Consider the following 23173-nt stretch of genomic DNA (forward strand, 5'->3'; position numbering starts at 1 on the left):
CTGCCTTTTTATACAGTGTAATGCAGAGGCACAGAAAGATACAAAACATTTAATCCTAGCCCCCAAAACGTGAAACAAAAGAAATACCAGATCCTGGAGAGTTTGGGGAGGGACTGGCATGTGTTGCGCTGCTCTAGCATGCCCAGCACAGCGGGACTCTTGGTGCTGCACTACAAATAAGAAAAAAAAAAAAGATGTTCATAATGGTAATAATCACTGTCTTCATCTCTAGTTTTGTTGATTTACAGAAGCAGGGCGGTGTTAAAATAGGATATAAAAGGAAGACAAATCTGCAGGCATGATTTGCCCTGAAATCTGGCAGTTGTCTTGGGTGCTCACTGGGCTCTTTAGCCATCGAGGTAGAACTAGGAGCTGGAAACCCAGGGACCATTAACACCTCTGCATGGACTCACCGGGTTGCTTTCAACAACATCTTTCCGGCTGGGAGAGAACCTGGGGAGGAAAAACTATATCCATCTGATAGCAAGAGAAAGAGGAGCATGGTAAAGCAATTTAGCAATACTACAGCAACCACAGGGTTTGCAAGTGCCCAGCCACAGCCTAGACCACGTTCCAGCCTCACACGTAAACATAAAGTGTCTACGTGATATGAAAAGACAGGGAGCAAGTGAAAACCAGTTGGATTTACCCATTCCTGATGGAGATGTTAGAGGCTATAAGAGTCAAGCTGGTTTTGTCCTGGGAAAGCTGGATGTGACAATTACGACTTACCTAAAACACCCTTTTGGGAGATTCCTAAGCCATGTTGACCAGATCCAGCACACATCACAGCAGCAATGTCTTCAAGCAGGGAGGCAGAGAAAATACAGCTTCTCCATGTTTACTGAGTTTCTTTTTTTCACAAGCAAACTGCTGGTGAAAATATAATATGGGATGTAGTAAAGCCCATTGAGACAAGTGTCTTAACCAGAGAAATGGGCTAGACCAGCGCAACCACTGCTGAACACGCATGCAACCTGTCTGCAGCCTTCCCGAGTTTTCATACGTGGGTTATTAATCTAAACTTACACAGAAAGTGGAAGTTAGAAACACCAGTAAAAGATAGTACCAAAATTTAATGCATACCAAAATGAAACAATAAAAGCTTCAGCATAGTATTTTTTATTACCCTCCAGGTCATAATAAATCATTAGTTAGTTGAATCAAAGCACAAAATCACAAGGACAAGATAAAGTTATGTCCTTTATGGGAGGCTTCTAAGCCTATAGGCTCAATATTCAACCACTACTGAAATCATACTTGAGTTAGACTATCCTGCTGATCTTGAAGATTGTCAAATCTCTCCTCAATTCCCCAAAAAAACCCCAAATATCCAAACCCAGGCACTGTCACTTAAAAAAACCTGGTATTTTCTGATTTGGGAACAACAGTCCAAATTCAGGTTGCTACGTTTGGCTCTGCTTGCCGCAGCAGTGGATAGACGCACCGTGGCTACGTGTCAGAGTGCTTACTCCAGCTCGATCGTCAGGAAAGGTGGTCAAATTTACAAAAGCCACTCGACCCACCTGAGAAAGTTCCTTAATGAGATTACATTGATGCTGCTTAAGAAGGGCAGGCAAACACACTGCAGTACATGTCCTCACAGGCACCCACGGACCATGATCAGGGTCCTCTGCTGCAGAGCTTCTACAGTGTCCTTGAAAAAGCTCTGAAGAATATCATACCTCACATAAGCAGTGACCTCTTTGACCATGACCCAAAATGAATCTCTTGGCAAATTTCTATCACACAAAAGATATCACAGTTACACAGTGGATAACGACAATGTTTTGGGTTGGCAGCTCAATTATGAAGCCCGTAATGAGTACAGAGCACTCTTCTTTTACATATGCAATGTGCTCTTCCTTTCTTAAAGCTGTCACAGAAACCTTGTCAATAAGTGTGGAGGCGGCACGAGGGCTACAACTAAATGCACGTTCCATTGTTCAGATGTCAGAGAGCCTGAGTCGTTCTTATGAGAATTACATTTAGACAACGTCAGTCTGAATGGAGAGAAACTGGCGATACCAACCCTTCATCACCAGCATTGCTAAAAACCCTCGGAAGAGTGTTTGACCTTGCAGATGTTAGAAGACTCTCAACACTTATGAACAACTTTGCACTGGTGGAAGCGTTTTTCTGGAGCAAAGCTATTGCTGGTTATTTTACAGCACGCCCCACCACATGTCTTTGCAATAATCATTAACCACCAACAAAGCTGCAGGAGGCAAGTCCCTGGAACGATCCAGGCTCAGGTCAGTCATGAAATGGTGCACAATACTACAAGTTCGTGATTGTGATGCATGGCCCCAGGGACACTAACAAAGGGCAAACCATTCACTTTGCTTTGGCTCTTTTCATAGCAAATTCTCTCCATCTCAGATGTTCTAACCTGAGTGGACTAGCAATGCAGCCGCTGAAACGCAGGCTTTCACGGGATCAAACCGATGAACCAGAACCTGTTTGGAGCAAAGGTGACTACTAAGGGCAGAAGACCTCGGGGGATGCGCAAAGATGTTTGTTCCAAAATGTTCCATTTCTTCTGCCCATGACAGAAAAGCTGCTGCTCATCCTACTCCAGTGGAGGGTCCTGGCATCCTGGAGTGACAGCCCTAGTCAGGGTGCAGGCTCTCCTGCAAGCGTAGCCATCTCTCCTGCCTTCCAATACCCCCGAGCAGCAGAAGGAGCAGAAGCTGCTTTCCAATTCCCCATCCCAGTAGCATCCCCCTGTCCTTCCTCCCCCTTCCCAAGGAACCAGAGCACCCGTGTATCTGAGCGTACCGGGGCGTACCCCAAACTCTCGCTGTATCTGTTCTACTTCAGAAACGCACAGGAGGAAGCCCATTGCTGTGGCAGAAGTACAAGTGCCATATAGTCCAACAATGCTTTGGTGTCACCAGACTGCTCTTCACAATTCGGTTTTCACTCTTTCAAGACAATTTCTAATACAACAGACAATTTAAGTTAAATAGGATAAATTGGGAAACTGGAGTAGCGAGGCACAGCGGCTTTAAATGTCACATTAGATACTATTGTGCTCATTGAGATTTAGACTTTAATATGCTGTATTTTGCTCCACGTGACACAGCTGTCTTCACAGAAGCTGCATATTAGCGCACATTCTGGTGCACGTAAGATCAAACGGTCTTTTCTTATCTCAAAGGAACCTTCAAAAACAAGACAGTAAAACTTAAAATCATGCAGCTACCAAATAAGGCAGGAGATAAGGCTTGTCTCAATTAGCCCATTGCAATAAAGACAGTGAAAAGTCAAAACATTAAGAACAGTAAGCACATTCAATCCCACGGGACAATTGCAAAGCATGTCCGAAGGTGTGCTTCATAACACACACCCAGCTCCCAACGCCTTCTGAAATGCTTCCAACTTCAATTCACTTGGATGAGACCCATAAGCAGAGCGAAGGCAACTTAGCAAGCAGTCGGGTAACATCTTCCCACTCAGTTTGCAAACTGCTCATCGGTTTTGTGGAAGTTCCTAACGATTCCCTCTAGCAATTAACTGTCTCAGCATCTGGCCCTGAGCATGACGAACCACCATTTTGCGGGGCAGGGTTGTTGCACTGTCGTCTCCTTGTTCGTTGACCTCCTGAACATGGAGACCAGCTGGCCCAGCAATCCCAGTTTCCATTAATAGCAGCATCTGGAAAAAAACCCCAAAACCAGAAAGGACTGTCAGAATAAAGCAGCTCTTTCCATGGGAAGAGCTGTCAGCTTCCATGAATCATATTTAAACACAAACAGCTCTGTCCCTGTCCATACCACTAACAATATACTTGAGTCATTAACAATGAGTGATTGTTTTAAAGATATTAATTCTCTGTTCAGCATTTCTGGTGTTTGTTCGAACTACATTTTATGCAGCAAGGACAAGAAAAAGAAAATCAATTAGATTTATATTTGCTTGTAGGATGTTTCTCTCACTGTCTTAGTCCAAGCCTAGGTAAGAAAAACAGCAACTAAACTCATGTCAGCCACATTTTGAGGTGCTAGGGGAAATGTTCATGTTCTTCTTCAATGAACAACAGCTTGAATATTCAGCTTTCTATCCATTGCTTTTCCTATTACACTGTTTCTTCTGGACCCTGAGCATGTGAGTGACATAAATTCAAAATCCTGAGAATCATGGAGCCGAACATGGAAGCAATACATAAAAGGAGGAAAGAAGAGTGAGAAAGGAAGCTGCATGTTGACAAGTGGATGGATGTGAGTCTTTGGGAGGGTCGGATGCGATTACGCGTGCGGTAAGCAGACTGGAACAAGGTGTAAGTGACTCCACAGTTTAAGGCTCCGTGGACTTGCTTAGAAACACCTACAAAATTGACCCTCTGCTTGGTGAAATCTTGGCTTAAAATGTATTTCAGCCTGGCTTAGTTAGGACACAGTCACGCAGAATGAGAACTGGATAAAAGACTGTAAACAAAGCGCTGTGATAAATGCAGTGCATTAAATTGTGGGATGGTGCCAGAGCTCTGGGTGCTTCAGATCTGGTATTATTTAGCATCTAAATTAATGAGCTGGAAGAAGTAAACAAAATGATTAAATTCACAGATCATCCTAAACTAGAAGGAGTTAAGAACATCAGTCAAGAGACAGCAGCGATATAAAGTGACCAAGAAGCATTAGTAAATGCTTCGAAACAACATAATAAGATTTTAAGATTAAAATGCATGGTAGCATATCTGGGGGAAAACAGTTGGCAACACACTGGCTGTATCAAAGGGAAAAACTTAGGAAACAGAGCTGTTGGAGGAGACCTGAGGCTTGTCATGGATTGTAAATTAGGTAGGAGTTCGTATTCTGATACAATTGCAAGGCGCATTTATGCAGCTTTGAACTGCAAAAGTAAAGCCACCTCCTCGTGAGCGCAAAGAAACGTAGAAGAGGGCAGGCAAAGCGTGTCTGTCACCTCTGCAGGACCCCAACCCCTCGTGCATTGGGCTGGGCAGAGTGGGGACAGCCAGCACTGGGCATTACTCCATCAGCCGCCATCCCCGGACGCTCCTAAGTACAGCTGGGACTGTCTCCTCGGATTTGGGGTCCCTCTTACCTTTCCTCTTGCTGATCTCACAGGCAGTGCCACTGTAGCCGAGGGGACATAAGCATTCACACTTGGTTCCTGCAAGTAAGCAGAGATGGTGGGATTAGAGACTTCAAGTCACATTTCCCTGCAGACACCCATTTCTTTTCAGTGCTTTATCTTCTGCGAGGAAGGGACAGCAGGTGAAATGGTATCAGCGTTTTTCTCCAAAGGTGAAAGTATAAAATAGCAATAAAGCAGAGGAGCTGTGACTACCCTGCCGCCCCTCTCGCCTCCCCGGCCATTTGTTCCTGCTGCGGCACTGCGGCTCAATCCCAGCTGCGCCGCCGCAGTAATTCAGCAAGCCGGGGTACCGCGCAGTCCCCCTGCTCCTCTCCAAAGCAGATTTCTTGGTATAGCTGAGAGGGAGCAAACTGCAGCATCAGAAATGAGCACCCGGGCCAGGAGCATCCCAGCTTGGCTTTGGGGCAGAGGAAAAGTCCACGTAAACCCTGCTCTGGCTGCCCAGGACTGCGGTGTGCATCCCACGGCAGGACCCCGGAGGAGAGCTCCCGCTTCGGAAAATAAACGGTCATTTAAAACCTCTTGTTGAGAAGATCCTAAATGAAACGCTAACCTGCCTCAGCTCCTAAAAAGTTATTTAAACAAGGGTAATCATGAGACGAATCCTTTAAGTGCTACAATCAACTAGCTGGTACCTGAAGCCATGGTTTCTGCATTAGATACATTTAGATGATAACGATTCTCATCAGGACTTTTGCAGATGCAGATTGGAATTAGGCACTTGACAAAATGGTCCCTTTGTTAGAAGCTCTCATCACATCATAGATCTCTGTTTAGGCAGTGCGGTTTTCATTCAATTTGATTATTTTTGCCCTTCACTTTTTAAATCACAGCCTGCTTACAAAGGAGGACAGCTTCTATTAGAAATGGGGGGAGGTGACGGTGATAACTGTGCTTGGCACTTATATGGTGCTTTTCATCTTCAAAACACTTTTACAAACACTAATTAATGCTGAGACAGTAGTCACTTCTCTAGGAGGAAGACAGCAATCTTAAAAGCAGAGGAGGAGACCTAAAGATGTCAAGGGTTTTTTTTTCATGCATAATCGAGAAGGAACAAATTTTTCCACAAAACTGATACAGATGGCCACTCCCATTAAGAAGACACATCCCTTGACTTTACCGTCTTTACTTACCGGTGGCGCTCTACAAATAGACCAACTTTAAAAAAAATAAACTACCTGAAGAAGAAATGACAGGAGAAACTAAAGAGCAGATTCCTTGTCATGCTTCCTCGCCCCCCACAAATTCCCAGCTCATTTCTCTTAAGAGCGTAGAGAAGAGGTGCAAAGTCCTACCTTGCAGAAAGGGGATGCCATTGCCGTGGCAGGGAGCACAGTGACAAGAACTGGTCTCCAGCTGAAACTCATCAAGAGCCCGTCGCAGATTTTCTTTTATTGCGATTGCATTAGCGAAATCAGTTGGAGTCACCAGCTGATACAGCGGCTCTGCCTAAAGGGAGGGAAGAAACTGCACTTGTTTCCAGTTCAGGATGGTGTGAGCATCACAGGGCTCAGTGGTGGCACAGCTGGAAGGGAAACGAAGGCCTTGTGGTATGGGCTCCAGGTTTCCCCTTAGTATTTCCTTAAACCTCGTGAACAAGGCAGCGATGTGAGGAATACTTACAGGGATCCTCCCCTTGGTTTACAACACCAAAGCAGCTGCAAATGCATTAACAAAATACAACAGCCATACCGGCAGTTGACAAACGGGCAAAGTTTCACAGAAGTTTCATTAAGTCCCTTCTCATCCATTTTCCTGATATTGACATTTTTAGATCAGATTTTCTTGAACTTATGTTTCCTGACTGCTTTCTTACTCCGATTTAAAAAAGGTCCCCCCAAAACCCACCCACAAAAATCTCCCTCATTCCTCCTACAGCCCCACAGCACGGCCAGAGGCATGCGGTCACACGCATTCAAATTTGCACTTTCACCTTAGCCACTTCTGCATTTCAAGGCTGATTTCTCTCTTTATGAAGCCAAGATAAGAATTTCCACTGCCTTCAGAAGGGAGAGGGTTGTGATCTTCATCTGCAGATGGGGTCAGTGGGGGAAGATAAAGGGGTGCACAACACGGTGAACGTGCAAAAGGGACCAAGGAGACTCGGACCCACTCATTAAGTTTTTCCTGAGAACAAGGGAAAGTTAAAGTGTGGTCTCAATACAGCCAGTCACCCACTAGTGCAGCGGGATGACACTGGCACGTGTCATCAGAGGATCCATCCCAAATTCCCATCTTTGCTATAGAGATGCCTGCCTTACAGGCCATGGCAATACAGTAAGCATGAAAGATCACCCTACTGCTATCACAGGCTCAGGCTACAAGAAATAGAAGAATGTTTCAATAAAAAAATGCTCATTTCCTGCTGCTGCACATCCACTCTTCATCAATTATCTGTGATCCATACTTCGCTTTTTGAATTCAGATCGTACAAATGAGGAAACACACTAAGAGTGACCTGCCAAGTCCCTTCAGCAGATGATTTATGAACTGATTTGCTTTAGTTTTCCCTAACTAAGCATTCTTGTGCTGACATTTAGTCACACTCTGCTGGTACTTTTGATCTTCAAGCCCCACAGGGATATCGGTATGGAAATGAAGGATTATAGATACCAAATCCAAATTACATCCGTCTGGGTTTTTTTCACCGGGCAGCCTGGTCACTGATGCCAGGCAAGACAAAGAACATCGCAATTTCTTGTGGGAGAATTTTCTGTAGGTGGGATCTAGGGCAGAGGGTTGCATTTCTGTTGTCCCCTGCCCAGAGACCTCCCAGCGCGTTTCTGGAAGGGCAATCCACAGCGAACCAGGGGCTTGGGAAAGGCACCTCCACTGCAGCGAGCCCTGGACAGGCACTGGCTATATTTCCAAATTACTGATTATTGCTTTGTTTTCGTATTGTTTGGAATTCCCCTCTTTTTTTAAAATCAAAAGTCAGAATTTTCAATGAGAAACAAATACCTTTTACAAATATAAATATTTTTGCCTAAAAATAAATTTTACGATGAAAACCGATTATATAACAATAAAATCAACTTCCACCACTACCAGTCCAAACTCCTGTTTAAAAGGATGTTCTCTTGCACCTTTGTACTATTCACTCAGAGCGAACTTACCTTGACATTAAAAATGGTGAGGCAGGAATTGCTACGTACTCCTGCTCGTTTTTCACTTCTACAGTGCCTTGCACTTCTAAAACTCTTCAGGATCAAAACCCCTTGGCTCTTCAAAACCTAACTCATATTTTTAAGGTTTAGCTAAGCTGCACAAACATCCAGGCAAGCATGGTGAACTACTTGACCTTCTGAACCAGAGAGAATTGTGCTAAATAGCCACTGGTGCTCACAGATGACAGGAGAGATTTCAAGAAAAAAAAAAATTCCTTATAAAATATATGCTGCCAGATATATTTTTGAGAAGTGATACGTTGGTAAAACAGAAGGCGGATCGTCTGATCTACTTGGTAGGCAGCAAGCGATCACATCTGCACAGCCAAGTTAGAAGGGTTAAAGCTTCCAACCACACCACCCTTTTTAACACATCACACCTCTGATTTTCTGAATAGCCAGTCTTAGCGAATCTATACTGCACAATACAGGTCTATTATTTGCCCTAGAAATTTCCCTGAGGTTTTTTTTTAAGTCCTGTTTATTTAAACACAGTTCTCCAAGGAGCTCAGCTAAGTGAGGCTGAAAGAAGTGACAGATACGGTACCTTTAGCTTTATGATTTCAGGGTTGTACTGTACAGCATCTCCCCACTCCTGCATGAGCGCAGCCGTCGGCAGGTCTTTGTAAGCCAACGTGGTAACGCGTTCGCTTGCTCCGCCACGAACGAGGGCAATAAAATCTTCCACATACTGTTTTTTGGAGGTGCTGTCTGCAAAAACGCATTCAGAAAGTGGCCAACTCTGCTCGGGTATATCTTTGTGGGTTGGAGTTGAGATACAAGCTAACAGCAAAACGCCCCTGTATATCACCCACCCCATGGAGAGGGCAAAGGAAAAAGGCCACACGTGTTTCACACCTGAAGCCCGGGTTCCTACACTGCTGTGCCCCTCCTGCTCCCTTGCAGCAACAGCTCCATCCTCCTCTCCCGCACCCTGGACCTCTCCCCCTAAATTTCATCCCTACGGTTATAAGCTTGGAGGTCCTTCCACAGCCCGATGTTCCTCACCACCATGAATATTGCCTGTTCTCCTCGGCATATCTTCACGTGCGCCCTCCTCCCACTGCAACACCCCCAGCTGCCACAACACCATTACCTCCCTCCTTTCTCCATTTGTGCTTTTTTGGGTGCAAAAAGCAGCGTGCTGGGCTGCCCTGCTGAGAGGTGGGTGGATTGGGAACACAGCACCAGCCAGGGAGGTAATGGTTGATCTGTCCCTGTTTTTCCCTGGGACACTGAGCAGATATTTCTTCTCTACCCAGCAAAGAAAGTCTTGCAAACAACTAAGCTTTGAGACAGTTACACCTCTGTTAAGCTTGGCTAGGGTTAGCCAGCAGACTCAAAAGTGGCTGTGAGGGAGTGGGGAAATATTTCAGGCAGGCAAGATCACAAAATCTTCCTTTCACCATGACAAAGGCTAGAAATTAAATGGCAGAAGTGTTTCATGCTTACCTCCAATCTCTTTTAAAAGGGATTTACAGCCGGCTGCAGTCATTCCAAGCGACACGTAGACACCACAGATATTTGCACCAATGTTAAAGCCATGCTGTGCACATTTCTGGACATCGCTCAGAGAATAACCTTAAATACACACCAAAAAACTGTAGCATTTTAATGCAACTGTTCGATGTTTTATGTCCATATACAGAGAAAATGGGAGTTGATAAATGTTTTTCCTTTGGGAAAAAAGATGAGATGCAGAAGCCTTTTTGGGGGTATTTAACAGATCCATATGAAATGAAATGAAATCTCTACATTTTACAGAACTCTGAAACGAAGTGCAAATGCAAGGTAAATGCTGGAAGAGGAGGCTTTTAATTACCCACTCAGCTGTACTGGGTTATGCAGAGCTGCAATGGGTGGGAACCTGGCCTGTGACTTAAACGCTAAACGTCTTTGACAAAGGACTGCCGAGCTCCCATCCCCATCATCAGGAGCCAGGCTTTTTAAGAGTAACAGATGAAGTAGTTTCTCCTTCCTTTGCTAGCTCACATCTCCAATTCTTTGCTGCCAGAAGAGCCTTAATTGTTTCATGGAAGTTTCTCCATTTTTTTCTTGGCATATAAGAATTTGCCCTACAAATCTGCAAATCCTTCATACGTTTTCCCCCCAAATCCTTCCCCAAACTCCTTGCTGCCCTGACATTCAAGAATATTTAAGCAGTTATCATGGTGAAACACCAGATATGATACTGAAGTCTCTCTTTTCTTTCTCTCCTTTTTTGTTGTAATCCCCCACCGTTTCCCTGAATTCTTTACTTTTTTAGTTAAACTCATGTCTTGATGATACAAATGTTTACATGAGCTCACAACGCCAGTATTACTGTATGGCTGTCCTGTTCTTATGCTCTTCTCATACACATGATGTTGGCCGGTTTCTAGATCAGGAAAGACGATGCACTGAGTTTCGGGTTGATGCAGCATGGCCCCTATTAATGTTATAGTCCATATGCATCTGAAGGCAGAAACCACTATTTTATGACATCCTCGTATGGCACAATCCACACCTCTCTCCTGCCATCCTTCCCACAGAAAATATCCAATCATGAACCACAGACACATCTGGCGTGTTGCATTATACGTGCGAGCAGTGCAAGTACCAACCACGTGACGTGGCGTGTGATACGAGATCTGCAAAAGACGACCTGATTTCCAGCACAGGCAGTCCAAACATAACGATGGATTCGAAGGGAAAAACCTGAATTCTCCGCCTGGACCTACCAAACCCTGGTGAGAACTTACAGCCCAGCTCAGCACTGGGGACAGTGTGAAAATGTTGGTACTACTGCAGGATCCTGATCTAGGTCAGCAGATGCCAACAGGTAGCATTTTGATGCAAACAATAACACACATTAGTTCAAACAAACGTGGTTTGTGATGGGCCCACACCAACGGCTGAGAAATTGGGCAGAGCTAATGTCTTGAATATCTGAAACCTGAATCTAAATTCTGTCCCTCCGGGCTGCATCTGACTACAGGATAAGCACCTTCCTAGACAGCAGAAGAGCAAACAGACTGAGCGTCACACACAGCAGAGTCCACTAAATGCTTTCGCAAATAGACAGCGAAGGCAGTTACTCACTCCTACGCCAATGAATAAATAAGAGAGTGCAGCTATTGATTAATGTCACACGGCTCGCTCTATCCTACACAACAATCATCACTTCTCGCAAAAAAGGAAGCCAGAGTCAAAGAGCAAGAGCAATGCCAGGCACAGGAGTCACCCAGCAAATTATTTACTGTTTCCTACATGCTGGAAAAGCTCTCGAGGCTAAAGGTGTTTCAAAACTGTCATTTGAAAGGCAATGGAAAAAGAACCTAGGTGAAGTTTTTCAAAGCTAACAAAAGCATTAAGCTACACGATTCTCATTCATCTCAACATCTTGTCAGCCTCCAAACCCTGTCGTCTAAAATACTTGCTACAGGGCCCTTTTTTGTGAACTGGCAGCACCCACAGCTTGAGAGCTAGACGAAGCCCATGATGCTGAGCATGCTTCGAAAACCAGGTTCTTTATTCACTGCCACAAAGCCCTTCTACTCCCATTTTTCCTGCAGGCTTTCCTCGAGATGTTGCTGACTCCTTCTTCCACCATCTCCCTTTTCTGACCTCGGACCTGAACCACCACTGGGTGCCTGCAGAGGGGTTTTCCCACCAAAAAGCTGGCCCCAAAGCCTTTTCAAAAGCATCAGATGCACGTACCTGCCTTTTGGAGCTCGTCGCCGTTCATGACTAAAGTATATTCGTAGATGCCGCCGACGGTAGCCTCCGTGATGTAATGGGTCCCGTAGTCTCTGTAGAGCTCCCTGTACTCCCCGTAGCTGTACTCCGACGGGAGCTGATGGAGTCTCTGCAGGAACTCGTAATGCAGCATCAGGGCTCGGGGCTTCAGCTTATAAACGGCAACCGCCAGCTCAGAACGGGCGTGAATGAATTTGCTGGACTACACGAAATGCAGAAACACGTGAGAATCCTGAAGAAGTGAGGGATGTTATCCTCGTGACAACGTGTAGTTATTTGCTATTAAACAATTAACGCTGGTCAGGATTTATCCATTTCACAGTTTGCAACTGGAAATCTTTTAATTTAGCAAACCTGAAAGTTTTAGTAATAACATTTCTGAAAATCAGGATTCTGACTGGTACTAGAGAGGGAACAAGGAAGAGGGACAGACTCCCATTGTAGGTTAGGTGATGGCTCAGGCCACGACTGGGACACGGGGAAAGGCAGGCTCCGGGCTCTGCTCTGCCAGACCCAGGACCCATGCAGCATCCCACGAGACTGCTCTACCCTTAATAATGTTGACCAGCCTTTGTCTCTCACGTGCTCTCCTGAAAAATTCTGACATCTGAAGTCATGATGATTTATATGTGAAACGGTAATTGTCTGGCTGATGCAAATTAATATTTATATTCCACAGAATATGCCATTAACAGAACTCAAAGGAAATAAGAAAACACAAACACTCACACACACACACGTATTTGTAAGTCTCTGTACAGATATGTGTACATGGATAAATATCATATCTCCCCTTTCTGGCATAAAAGTCAGGAACAGAAGTCGTCTTTTGTCATGTTCAAAGTATTTAGTGTCCAGCTGATTGGGCCAGCAGGACAAACACATCGGGGGGGTTCAATATAGAACTCTGTAGCTTAAATAATAAAATCAAGACTTAGTATTGGGTTTCTTTATGGATATCTATTGCAAATGCTTCTCATATACGCCTGATCTTGTCATGGGAAATGCCTCTTTGCAGGAAGCAAATGCAAGTTTAATAGCAACAAGGAATACTCTGCCATTCTTGAGTGCACTTTATACTGAGGGGAGAGGCATAGATCAGTGATACTATTAAACCATTGACAAGAGCTAGGTTTGTTTACAGCAATAACAGCTGAAAAAAAGAAATCAAATGATGGTGCACTCTACCTCAGACTGAATCTCATAAAGCAGTCCTAGGAGTTATAGATTAAAGCATCTCCAACCAGCTTAAAGTGTGCATCAGATCACAGCTGCGACCAAATCTCCGCAGACAAGACTGGAAGCGATTGTGCCATCCGTATTTTGTGTCGTGTGTGTCCTGATCTGGTGAATGATGTACTTGGCAGATAGATCACAGCAGCCGAAGCAAAATGGCATGTGTTAGTCTATAATTAAACCCATGGAAGGCCTGCTAGCAGTATTCGTTCTACGTTATGGTCAAGGCTGCCCTACAGTTGAACAGCTTGGCTTCGCTCTTTGCATTATCGTTTACCGAAGTGACAGCTCCTGCCTTGCTGAACCCACCTAAAAGAGGGATGGCACTTTACATGTGAGATGATATTCTGTAGTGATCGCACAGACCGTCCACACCACAGACCAGTTTCTGGACTGTGTGTACAGGTGCAGAAATTCCTGGAACTGCAGAAAATCCTATTTGCCCTTCTTTCACCCCAGATTTCTCTATTAGTCGCCGTAACTCACATGTAGGGCAGAGGGAACTTTGCCCTCCTGGGTTCATTAGCTAAACCCCAATTCTACCCACGCAGATTCCCTTGGAGGAGTCACTGTTGGTTGCACCCACTCACCTCCCACCTGCCAGACTGCTTTGGCATCGGGGTAAGAACTTTTTAACGGCAGGGCAAGGTGCCCAGCATCCCATGGCTGGGGTGAAGCATGGAGACCCGGTTAGGAGCGTCACTTGTACATCTCCTACTACCGAGTTCACTGCACGGAGGGGAGGCCATTTGAACCGGCTTCGTAGTTTCATTTTTTTTTAAATGTCCTCACTACGAACATCCAAATGTGGATGCCCAGCAGGACACTGGACAGACTGCATGCAATTGTGGCTGATTTTGGAGGTTAGGCAGTGCGGTTCCTGGCTGATGGTGAATGGAAAAGCACCTGGGTGCTGTAAACACAAATGAAGGCATTGTGGCCTTAGTAAACACTTGACCAATGCAAACTGCAAAACCCAATCAGGAGGAAAGACTTCATTGATCCTAGTCATGGCTGCTGACCTGATGATGAGGATCAAACCGATATACACACACATACAGATAATACGTTAGCAGAGAATTAAGTGGAGCAATGCTTACCGTTGAAGAAAATCTTTTCATCCTTTGAATGAACTTCTTGAACCTGTTGTCTTTTGAATTGTAACCAAGTTCAAACACTCCTTGTATTTTTATACCAAAGCTGAAGCTAGACTGCGAAGCTTTTGCCTTCAGGACACTGCTTTCATAATTTGAGTAGGAGTCATATTCAGTCATTGTAAATTCATATTTGCCTTTGGTCTAAACAGAAAGCAAAAACAACACGTCTAATTTCCTGCATAGTGATTGTATACCTGAAGCGTGGGGAAGGAATACAGATACAAATATACTTGTGAATTAATGCTTGCACTTTGAAGATGAAAAGCCTTGTATAATTGCAAAGCACTATTATTATTAACACTGGTACTTGAAGAATACTTGATTTACAGCAGCAGGAAAGCTACTATCTCCTCCATACTGCAAGGACCTCAGGCTTCTACTTAATATGTCAATCTTATGCAAAGAAGGTGAAATCTTGAAAACAGGCATCAATTAAAGTATGAATTCTAAAAGGAAAAGGTTTCCTAGTGAGCAACACTCAAAAATATGCTATGTCTTCAAGAGCATTAAGGTCAGATACATAATATTTGAAAAAAAGCTTTGATGCACCACAGAAATAAGGTTTCACACAAAGCACATGGTGTGCTGCTAAATCCCAGGCTGTTGCACAAGGACAGCTTTCCCAGCCTGGCTCTCATGACACTCTACAATCCTGTCTAAAATTAACCTCCCCGTGCCCACTCGGTGGCTTTTGGGCCCTCTTAGACAGATGGCACCAGGAAAGTTAGGTTCAGTTTTTGCAATGACAAGGTCCAAGGGAACATTGCCATCTATTCCAGTGCACGTGGGGCTTCCAAGGGGACATAGCCAACTTCATAGAATGCGTGGGGTATGATGGTGTTCTAGAAGCAGGGTTAAATTCAGTCTCATCCCATTTGGTCACATAAATTTTGTAATTCTTTATAAAATGATTTAGTAATGAAGCTTTATCAGTACTGTGCACTAAATTTATTGGAATATATGTATGTAAGTTTATTTGCAGACAAATCTGACACGTACCTCTGGTATATAGCTTTCTACATTGTATGGCTTTCTGAATCTTGTGTCCACGATATAATGGGGAGAACATCCCCCAGCATAGTACCTGTGATCAAGAACTAATCCTTCCAAGTTGTTTGTGAAAATATTTAACCTGTACATGAAGCATAACAGCAAAATATTCAGTTTATCATCAATTTAGAGGTAAACATCAAATGCTGTGGCTGAGAAAGGCAAAAGACTGTTTTGTTTGGCTGAAGGCTTTGTTTCATACTTCTTTATTTTGAAATCCCAAAAGAAAGTTTTGCCTCTTTCACTGTCCAACCAACCCAGTTGCTCCAGAAAAACCTGACTCACAAGAAAGCAAAAGACAAAGTCAAATTTTGACACTTCGATGAATATGAAGGGCAATTTTCACCACCCAGCTACAAATGACACCAGAGCATTACTGCCACTAGCACTGGCGACTTTTGTAGCCTTTACTGGAAGTCTCTGGGAAGAGCAGAACAAACTGGACCAGCCAAACCCCCACCCCAGGGCTGCCCGCCCCGAGCATCCCCAAATGCCCGCAGCAGTGCAGCAGCATCCAGCAGCATCTTCAAAAACAGGTTTGCCAACCCATGACATCAGTCCAGGCTAATTTTTAATTCACATTTCTTTGTTCTGGTTTATCAGTCATAATCTTTGCCAGGTTGGTCAAGGATCACCTAGAGATGAGTAGATGACAGTTTTTACTCTGTCAGGGAACAAGAATAAAGGTACTCAAGCAATTGTTCAACTGATCCTTGAAATCACTGGGAACTTTTCCTTTGGTTTTAGTGGATGATGGACAGTAATCTGAACCTGTCTGCTCTAAGAAAGGATGTAGCACTGCAACCTTTTTAGATGAGGTGATTAAACCCCATCATTTGCTTTTGCTATTGCTGCTGGTGGGATCTGTCGCAGTAAAAATCCTTCTGTTGCTCACTGTCCCGACACCCTCCCATCACCCTCGTGGCACACAGCTGAGGGCATGGCACTCACCTCCACAAACTCATATTCAAATAGTAACAAGAGTCATTAGATGAAACTTCACCAAAGAAAAGATAAATTGCTAATAGTCCATGTTGTGTCCCTATTAGCGTTCCAGGTTTCTGTTAGATCTGCTTCTCCTTATTTTGGGGAGAGGGACTTGCATGGTAATGACTCTGAAGCTGTAAAATATTAACTCTAATTTTAGAACAATCTGAAAAGAAGGGAAGTCCACTAAAAGCAAATTACTGAGCAATTGTAGCTTCAAAGAGATGAGAAGCATGTTCCTATAATTGTCCAACATTATTTTTAATTTTGATTAAACTCAGAAGTACAAAGCATTAGCAATGACATGTGCAGCAGCCATATCTCCAGAGAATAAGGAGGAAATTATAATTTTTTCCCTGCAATATGATTTTTTTCTTTTCCTTTTTTTCATATAAAAAGCATTTTTTTCCTGCAGAATGAGAAAAAACTCTTTTCACCCAGTCTGATCTTACTGAAAGTTGCCACAGTCTTAGCGTGTAAAAGCTGGATCAGTTCAGACTTGTATTTCAATCCTTACAAAGTTGGAGTTTCCTAGCATGCAGGTTAATCCTACCCTGCTCATGCAAAGGACACAAATTCCACCATCTCTCACTATCATGGAAGAAATCAAAGAAATTTTGACACCCCCCCCAACCAATACACTGTGCAAAAATACAAATCCATAGGCAGGTTCAGATTTTAGGCAGTCCAGGATGCTGATTTAAGTCACTCTATAAAGAATGATATCACATTTTCCTCAGATTTTAACAAACCTTCCTTTGCTTTTCTCTCAAAAGCACAGTTTGAAGCAGTCTCTCAGTTCCTAAAGGCTAGGACATTCCTGCTCCCCACAGACTGAATCAGGCCAAAGTCTAACTTTATTTACAGCTGTGCAAAATAACTGGATTACCAAAACTCTCCCACTGATTAATTCAAGTGCAAGTACCTGTAACCACTAGAGAAACGTTTGGTATTGACACTTTCCTCTTCACTCACCGAGTTTTGGCAACACAAAGAGCACGCACAGGCTCTTGCAGGACATATTTGCAAGCTGAGCCGATGATCTCCACAGGGTATATACATCTGGGGCTTTTACTCACCTCACCTCTCTCCGAAAGACTCATGGAGTCGATAAGGATTTTCCCACTGGGCTTTGGATCAGGACCCCAAAGGCTGCCAGATCCTAACTAGCTCCTGGATACAGCAATTGCTACAGCTTTTCTCCATTCAGTTTACGTCTGAAGCCACGTAAGATCATTCTTATCCTTAAGTAAGAAAACATCTCATGAACGTCACTGACTTACCCTTTTGCCAGATTTTCTATTCCCCAGTATTGCTCCATCTTCTGGTCACATTTTTTGAACACTTTTCTGCAGTTTTTTTCATCTGACTGGTCCCCACAGTCATCATCCCCATTACAAAGCAGCCTCCGTGCAATGCACCTCCCTAGGATGCAAGGTGTAAATTAGTCGTAAACCAATCTATTATCACACTCCCTGACTCAAGAGTCTAGAAACAGAGTAAGACTCCTGTAATGTATCGTTCAAATATAGATGGAAAATACTTCTTCTCTATCTGCGTGGATCACCAAACTGTCTGCTCGGTTTTGCTCAAAACTTTCATAATCTTAAAATTCCTTGTTCAACCTAGAAAACACCCCCACCTTAATTAAAAGTATAAAAAAGAATAGAATTTTTTTTTGTTGCTAAAATTTTTTTAGTTTTGAGAAAACAAACATGCTGGAGACTCTTCAGCAGACCTTGTGTATGGTATTATTTCCCCCCCCCTTCCCATGTCCATAATTACTGAGTTGTTTTTTCAGTCTCACCAAAACACTAGCCTGGGGGACAGAGATCAGAGTCGCTTTCCTTTGCCCCATCTCCTGTGCCGAGCTCCCCTCTGCCCCGACACCCTGCTCCCTGCACACTTTCCTTTCCGCTACCTGGCTGCAGATGCAAAGCAGAGGCTGCTCAAATTTTGGCTACAGCTAACTGCTGCCTTGCTTCCCCATACCGCTTACAGTGTCCCTGACTAATTAGTCGTTGATAGGGGATGGTGTCAAGGATGCCCAGTGCACGTTCTGCTGTTGCTGTCAGATCCACTTGTGCTACAGCTTTTACTGATATAACTGGGTTTTAATATTTCCTATTTGGAGATTTTAAAGACACGCTTTAGACTGACAGACGTTGGCTAACAGACTCACTCAAAATCACTGATGCAAATACAACACAAGCGTGGACGGACCCAGGTCAACTCCTGACATCCCTGTGGCCCAGTAAACCCTTGTAGAAGCAGACAGTTCAGCGTACTGGTGTCAGAGATGTCGTCTGAGCACCACCTCTTCTCACTCCGAAAGTCCTTACCTGTAACTGCACACACAAACCCTTCACATCTAACTTTATTCCTGCAAGGATCATTCGTAACACAGTCTTCGGTTTCTTTGTCAGAGTAATCACAGGGATCTCCATTGAACTGAGAAGGTTGTTCCAGGCGGGCAAATCTGTACTGTGATGAAATAAAAAATATTGACTCAAGTGTATAGAAATTGTGAATTTTACGCTTCCCTAGTTAAAAAACAAACTTTGCGTTGGGGAGATGTGATCTAAGAGTACTGTCATATAAAAATAAAAGTGTCGGCAAAGAAGTGTGATGCTGGTAACGTGCCTCATTTCAAAGGCTTCTGATCTGCGACAGTTTTAATATCATTAAGGAAGGATTGAGGATTGGAAGGGATGAAGGAAAGTTTGCTTTTCTTTGACAGTTTGTTTAAATGAGCCTGACAGGGTAGTGCGGGCATTTGCAAGAGTAAGGAAGGATTCAGTTACATCTCCTCTCTTTCAATTAGTGCTGGTAACGACATCCCTTGTTATTTTCTGTCAGTGTATTTACTTGGCCCTCTGTATCATTAGGGATTTTTTTCCGCCCACAACACTGCTGTGAAGCAGTCAATTACTCCATCCAATATGTTAGCCCTCCTTTTTTTCCCAGCTTTTAAGATTAACTCTTTGATACGAAGCTTCACTCTTCCCAACTCCCATCACTGGTTATTCCCGCTTAAGCCTGGGAATGGCTTCACCAACTCGTTAGCAGAGGTCCCTCTAGCAAGCAGCGGGGCTTTTGCTTTCCACACTATTGGGATCATTACTTTCATTTGATGGGGCTTCTCGGGTAGAAAATGCTTATTGACAGACAAGAAAAAGCATCTTAATCCTGAGAGGCACCAAGTGTCTCCACCACTAGCAGGGATGGTGCCTCGCACTGCCGCTGGAAGAAGAGGACTGTGTTGGAGAGAAAGTCCCTGCAAAGCCTGGCCTTTCTGCCTGGGTTTTCACCAAGCCTGGGCTTACACCTTCTCAGGACAGCGAGGCAGCAGCCTGGAAAGCACTGGAGTTACTGTGCGTGGCGAGCTGAAGAGCTAAAGGCCACCTGGAAGCAAAAGCCCGCAGTCTCACCTCTACAGGGCTTTCCTCGGCAGCTCCCCGCTGTTTGCCCAACCCCACGGACACAAAAGACAAGGCTTGGAAGACGTCCTGCCTCCCGGTTTCTCACACTTTGTGCCCAGACCACAAACACTCACCCTTTTCTTTTGGCAGGGATCGCACTTGCTCCACGAGGACCAGGCGGAGAGCGTGCAGTCGCGGGGCTGCGGCAGGTTGCTCACAGACCGGGTTCGCCTGCCGTTGGCCACGCTCTCGTTGGTGCCGCTGAGGTTAAGGGACTCCTTTTCACCACTGCGTTCAACAACAGGAGAGCTTCAGGGCGTGAAACCATTGAGCCACGAGGACAGAGCAACTTGGCCTATACCTGTGCAAAACTACCCGCCAAAGAGAACTAACGCTTGTTAGACCTCATCAAATCTTCCGTGCAACCTCCAGATTTCAGTACTTGTTCCATACTGGCGTTCATTCGGTATGAAACCTCACCCACTCTTCAGTGCCCCAGAGTAGATGCAGTCCCCTACACCACTACCGTGAGAGTAAGTCTGCAGAGCACTCACGAGGGGGGACTGCAGGACACACGTTCGGTCTAGCCAGCACGGGAAACTCAACCCACGTCCCACCAACCCGGGCTTCGTCTCAAGCTGCGCAAGCCCTACCAAATAACCTGGCCAAGTGGCCAGCAGTACAATCTGCACCGTCAGTCGCTGCCCTTGTCCCATCGCTCCCTGGTGCTCGCTGTACGGGCAGCACTTCGGTACCTCACTGTTGTAGACGACCAAGAGCTCCAAGGTCGGACACCTCCGCAACAAACACCGGTCACGATGCTAAGAGCTGGCGCGCACTCAGCATTTTTGAAACCCGAGCTTAAGTGCCTCCCTTTGCCAAGCAGCCTATTTTTCCTCAAGCCGGCCAAACCCATTAGTCTGAGACTCTATTCTCGGTTCACAATAGAGAGTCATTAACCCATTGATCCCATTCATCCCAGTAATGAACCTGAACCCCAAGTGTGAGCCTTTACTCTTCTCCCCCAGTCCCTCTCTCACCCCCTCACGTGACAACTGTCTCCAGGGTTTCCACGACGCCACAACTAAAATGCTGCCTACTCTTTTGGCGGATTCAGTATTTCTGATTAAATTCTCGTCCCAGACAAATGCTTCCTTGTAGCACCTAATCTACGTGGGAAGCTTTAGTAAAACATTGACAATTAGTTTCTTTTCGTAACCACTTTGACAAGTAAACTAGCACAGCAGTGCTCCCAATTCTTCCACCAAGACAAGGAATAGAATCAGCTAAAGCTTTAAGTATGATTTAGTGCCTGGCAAGGGGCTCCTACTACTGCATATTAAAAATCACATGGAATAAAGGAATTACAAAAACTCATCAGCTCACTGAGGCATGAAATCAGAGCTCAAAGTTCAGAGAACAGTGGAAAAATATAGTTAGATTGGAAAGATTACAGTCACTGATTGACCACAGTCCTCTGAAAGAGCAAAATCTATTAAGCTAGCAGAGAAAGAAACAACCATCAGCCAGATTCTTGCCATTTACATACTCAAAGAAAACAAAACTCTGTCTTTCCAGCACACTGTCAGGCAGCTAGCATGGGAGGAGGTTGCATGTTGCAAACAGAATTCCACATTACAACGTGACCGTGGCAATTTGTCATCTCAGATTATCAAACAGGATTACTTTTCTAAAGGCAGACGCATTGTACTATGTTAACTTCAAAATGAAGCCTTTCACTATTCATTAGAAATACAGAAATCGCTCAAGACAGCCATTATGTGCCATAAAATGTGAAAGCAGAGAGTCTGGACTGATTTTCACTCTTGATCATACCACCCCACGGACATGGCTTCAGAAACATTCACTTACCCAAAGCAATGAACGGTTAGGATGCCGAGTACGGCATAAAGCAGCAACAGTTTGACGGGGTACGGAGCAAACGCGGTGCGTGCTGTGCTCATCGCTCCAAGGTACCATCGGCAATTTGAAACCACCACCGCTCAAGATAAATTACCGGGTTGTTTTTCCACACTGTAAACACCAGATGACCCACTACCTGGCAGATTCACAAGGTAAACTTTGCAAATGTTAGCACACAGCTTTCTGGAGGCAAGCGGGAAGGAAGCAAAGATCTGTCTAGAAGCAATTTACGCTTTCATTTGTAATGCTCCTTTCAAGGGACGGGAAAAAATGAATATTTCAACAAATGAAACGTACTCGAGTCTTGGCAAGCGGGAAGCAATAAGTAAGCTGAAGTCAGCTTTCTAGGAATAGAGTGCAAAATCATTTATTTATTTCTGCTTTTCAAGTCTTCCAGAGGAAGACCAGGCACAAGGCATAAGCAGTCATTCTCACGGCTCAGGGAAAGCCTTCATCCCTGTGCGTGCCCTTTGCCGTCTCTCACCGGAGCTCAGGCTCGGGCTCATGCTGCAGGGGAAGACAAGAGCCCCAGCCCTGGCTGGGCCCTTCCATAGAGATTCTCTGCTCCACATATGCAAAGTCTTGAGCCCATGGAAGCAAGACCTGTCAGGGTATCAAATTAAATGTCTCGGTGTTTTCTGGCTACTACGTTGGGTCATTCTCTCTCTTGAATGGTCCTAACTGGGGCAGAGAACTTACCAAGGGCTGATTCCCATCAGTTCAGCTGGGCTTTCAAAGGCAGATCAGGATCTTCAAAACTGCAGAATTTTTCTTCGGTTGCCTGTTGAGGGAGCCTTCACGTCCTGCCGCTTCTCACTTCAGGTATGGCTTTTGGATTCCTGAGACACAACAGTCTTTCCCTTCATTATCCTAATTAGTCTTAACCTACAATGAGTGCCTTAGAGGGAGAAAAGTTCACTGAATTTGTGTCTCCCTGCACAAAATTATGAATATCGTTGCATTTTCCCACCCTTCCTCTTGCTGGACAAGCCGAGGTTCTTTCAAGAGGCGCAGTCTCACTCTGTGTACAACTACGGCTTTTAGCAGCACCGTCTCTCACCCTGGGATAAGTCTCTGAGTCCTTTGATGATACAAAGAATAAGTACATTTTAATTTGCTCATTATGGGAATGATGGATGCTATATATGAAATGAATCATATTCACTAATACAAAACAAACCTGACAACCTCAGCCTCATTACCTGGCCAAGTGCTACACCTCTTAATGTGTCATAGTTACCTTACAAATGACATTATTCTGACTGTGGAGCCATGTCTCTGCAAAATAAGCAACTGGCTGCTGCATCTTTCTAGTTTGGCAGCTTGATGATAACTTCACACAGAGAAGCACATTAACTGAATCCTTGTA

At 44.5% G+C, this 23173-nt stretch overlaps 1 protein-coding gene across 1 annotated transcript; it reads right to left on the reverse strand.

Annotated features, from left to right (window-relative positions):
* Window positions 1–2580: 2580 nt before the first annotated feature.
* On the reverse strand, window positions 2581–21864 carry C8B (complement C8 beta chain). Its single transcript, XM_075037632.1, has 12 exons — window positions 21754–21864; window positions 20016–20169; window positions 18802–18943; window positions 17743–17884; window positions 15422–15554; window positions 14366–14563; window positions 11991–12231; window positions 9744–9872; window positions 8839–9002; window positions 6420–6573; window positions 5068–5136; window positions 2581–3660 (listed from the first exon to the last, which is right to left on the reverse strand). Exons 1-12 carry the CDS (start codon window positions 21843–21845, stop codon window positions 3509–3511), a joined length of 1770 nt encoding a protein of 589 aa, XP_074893733.1. The 5' UTR covers window positions 21846–21864; the 3' UTR covers window positions 2581–3508.
* Window positions 21865–23173: the final 1309 nt, after the last annotated feature.

Source organism: Buteo buteo, chromosome 10, assembly GCF_964188355.1.
Source record: "Buteo buteo chromosome 10, bButBut1.hap1.1, whole genome shotgun sequence".
Taxonomy (NCBI): Eukaryota; Metazoa; Chordata; class Aves; order Accipitriformes; family Accipitridae; genus Buteo; species Buteo buteo.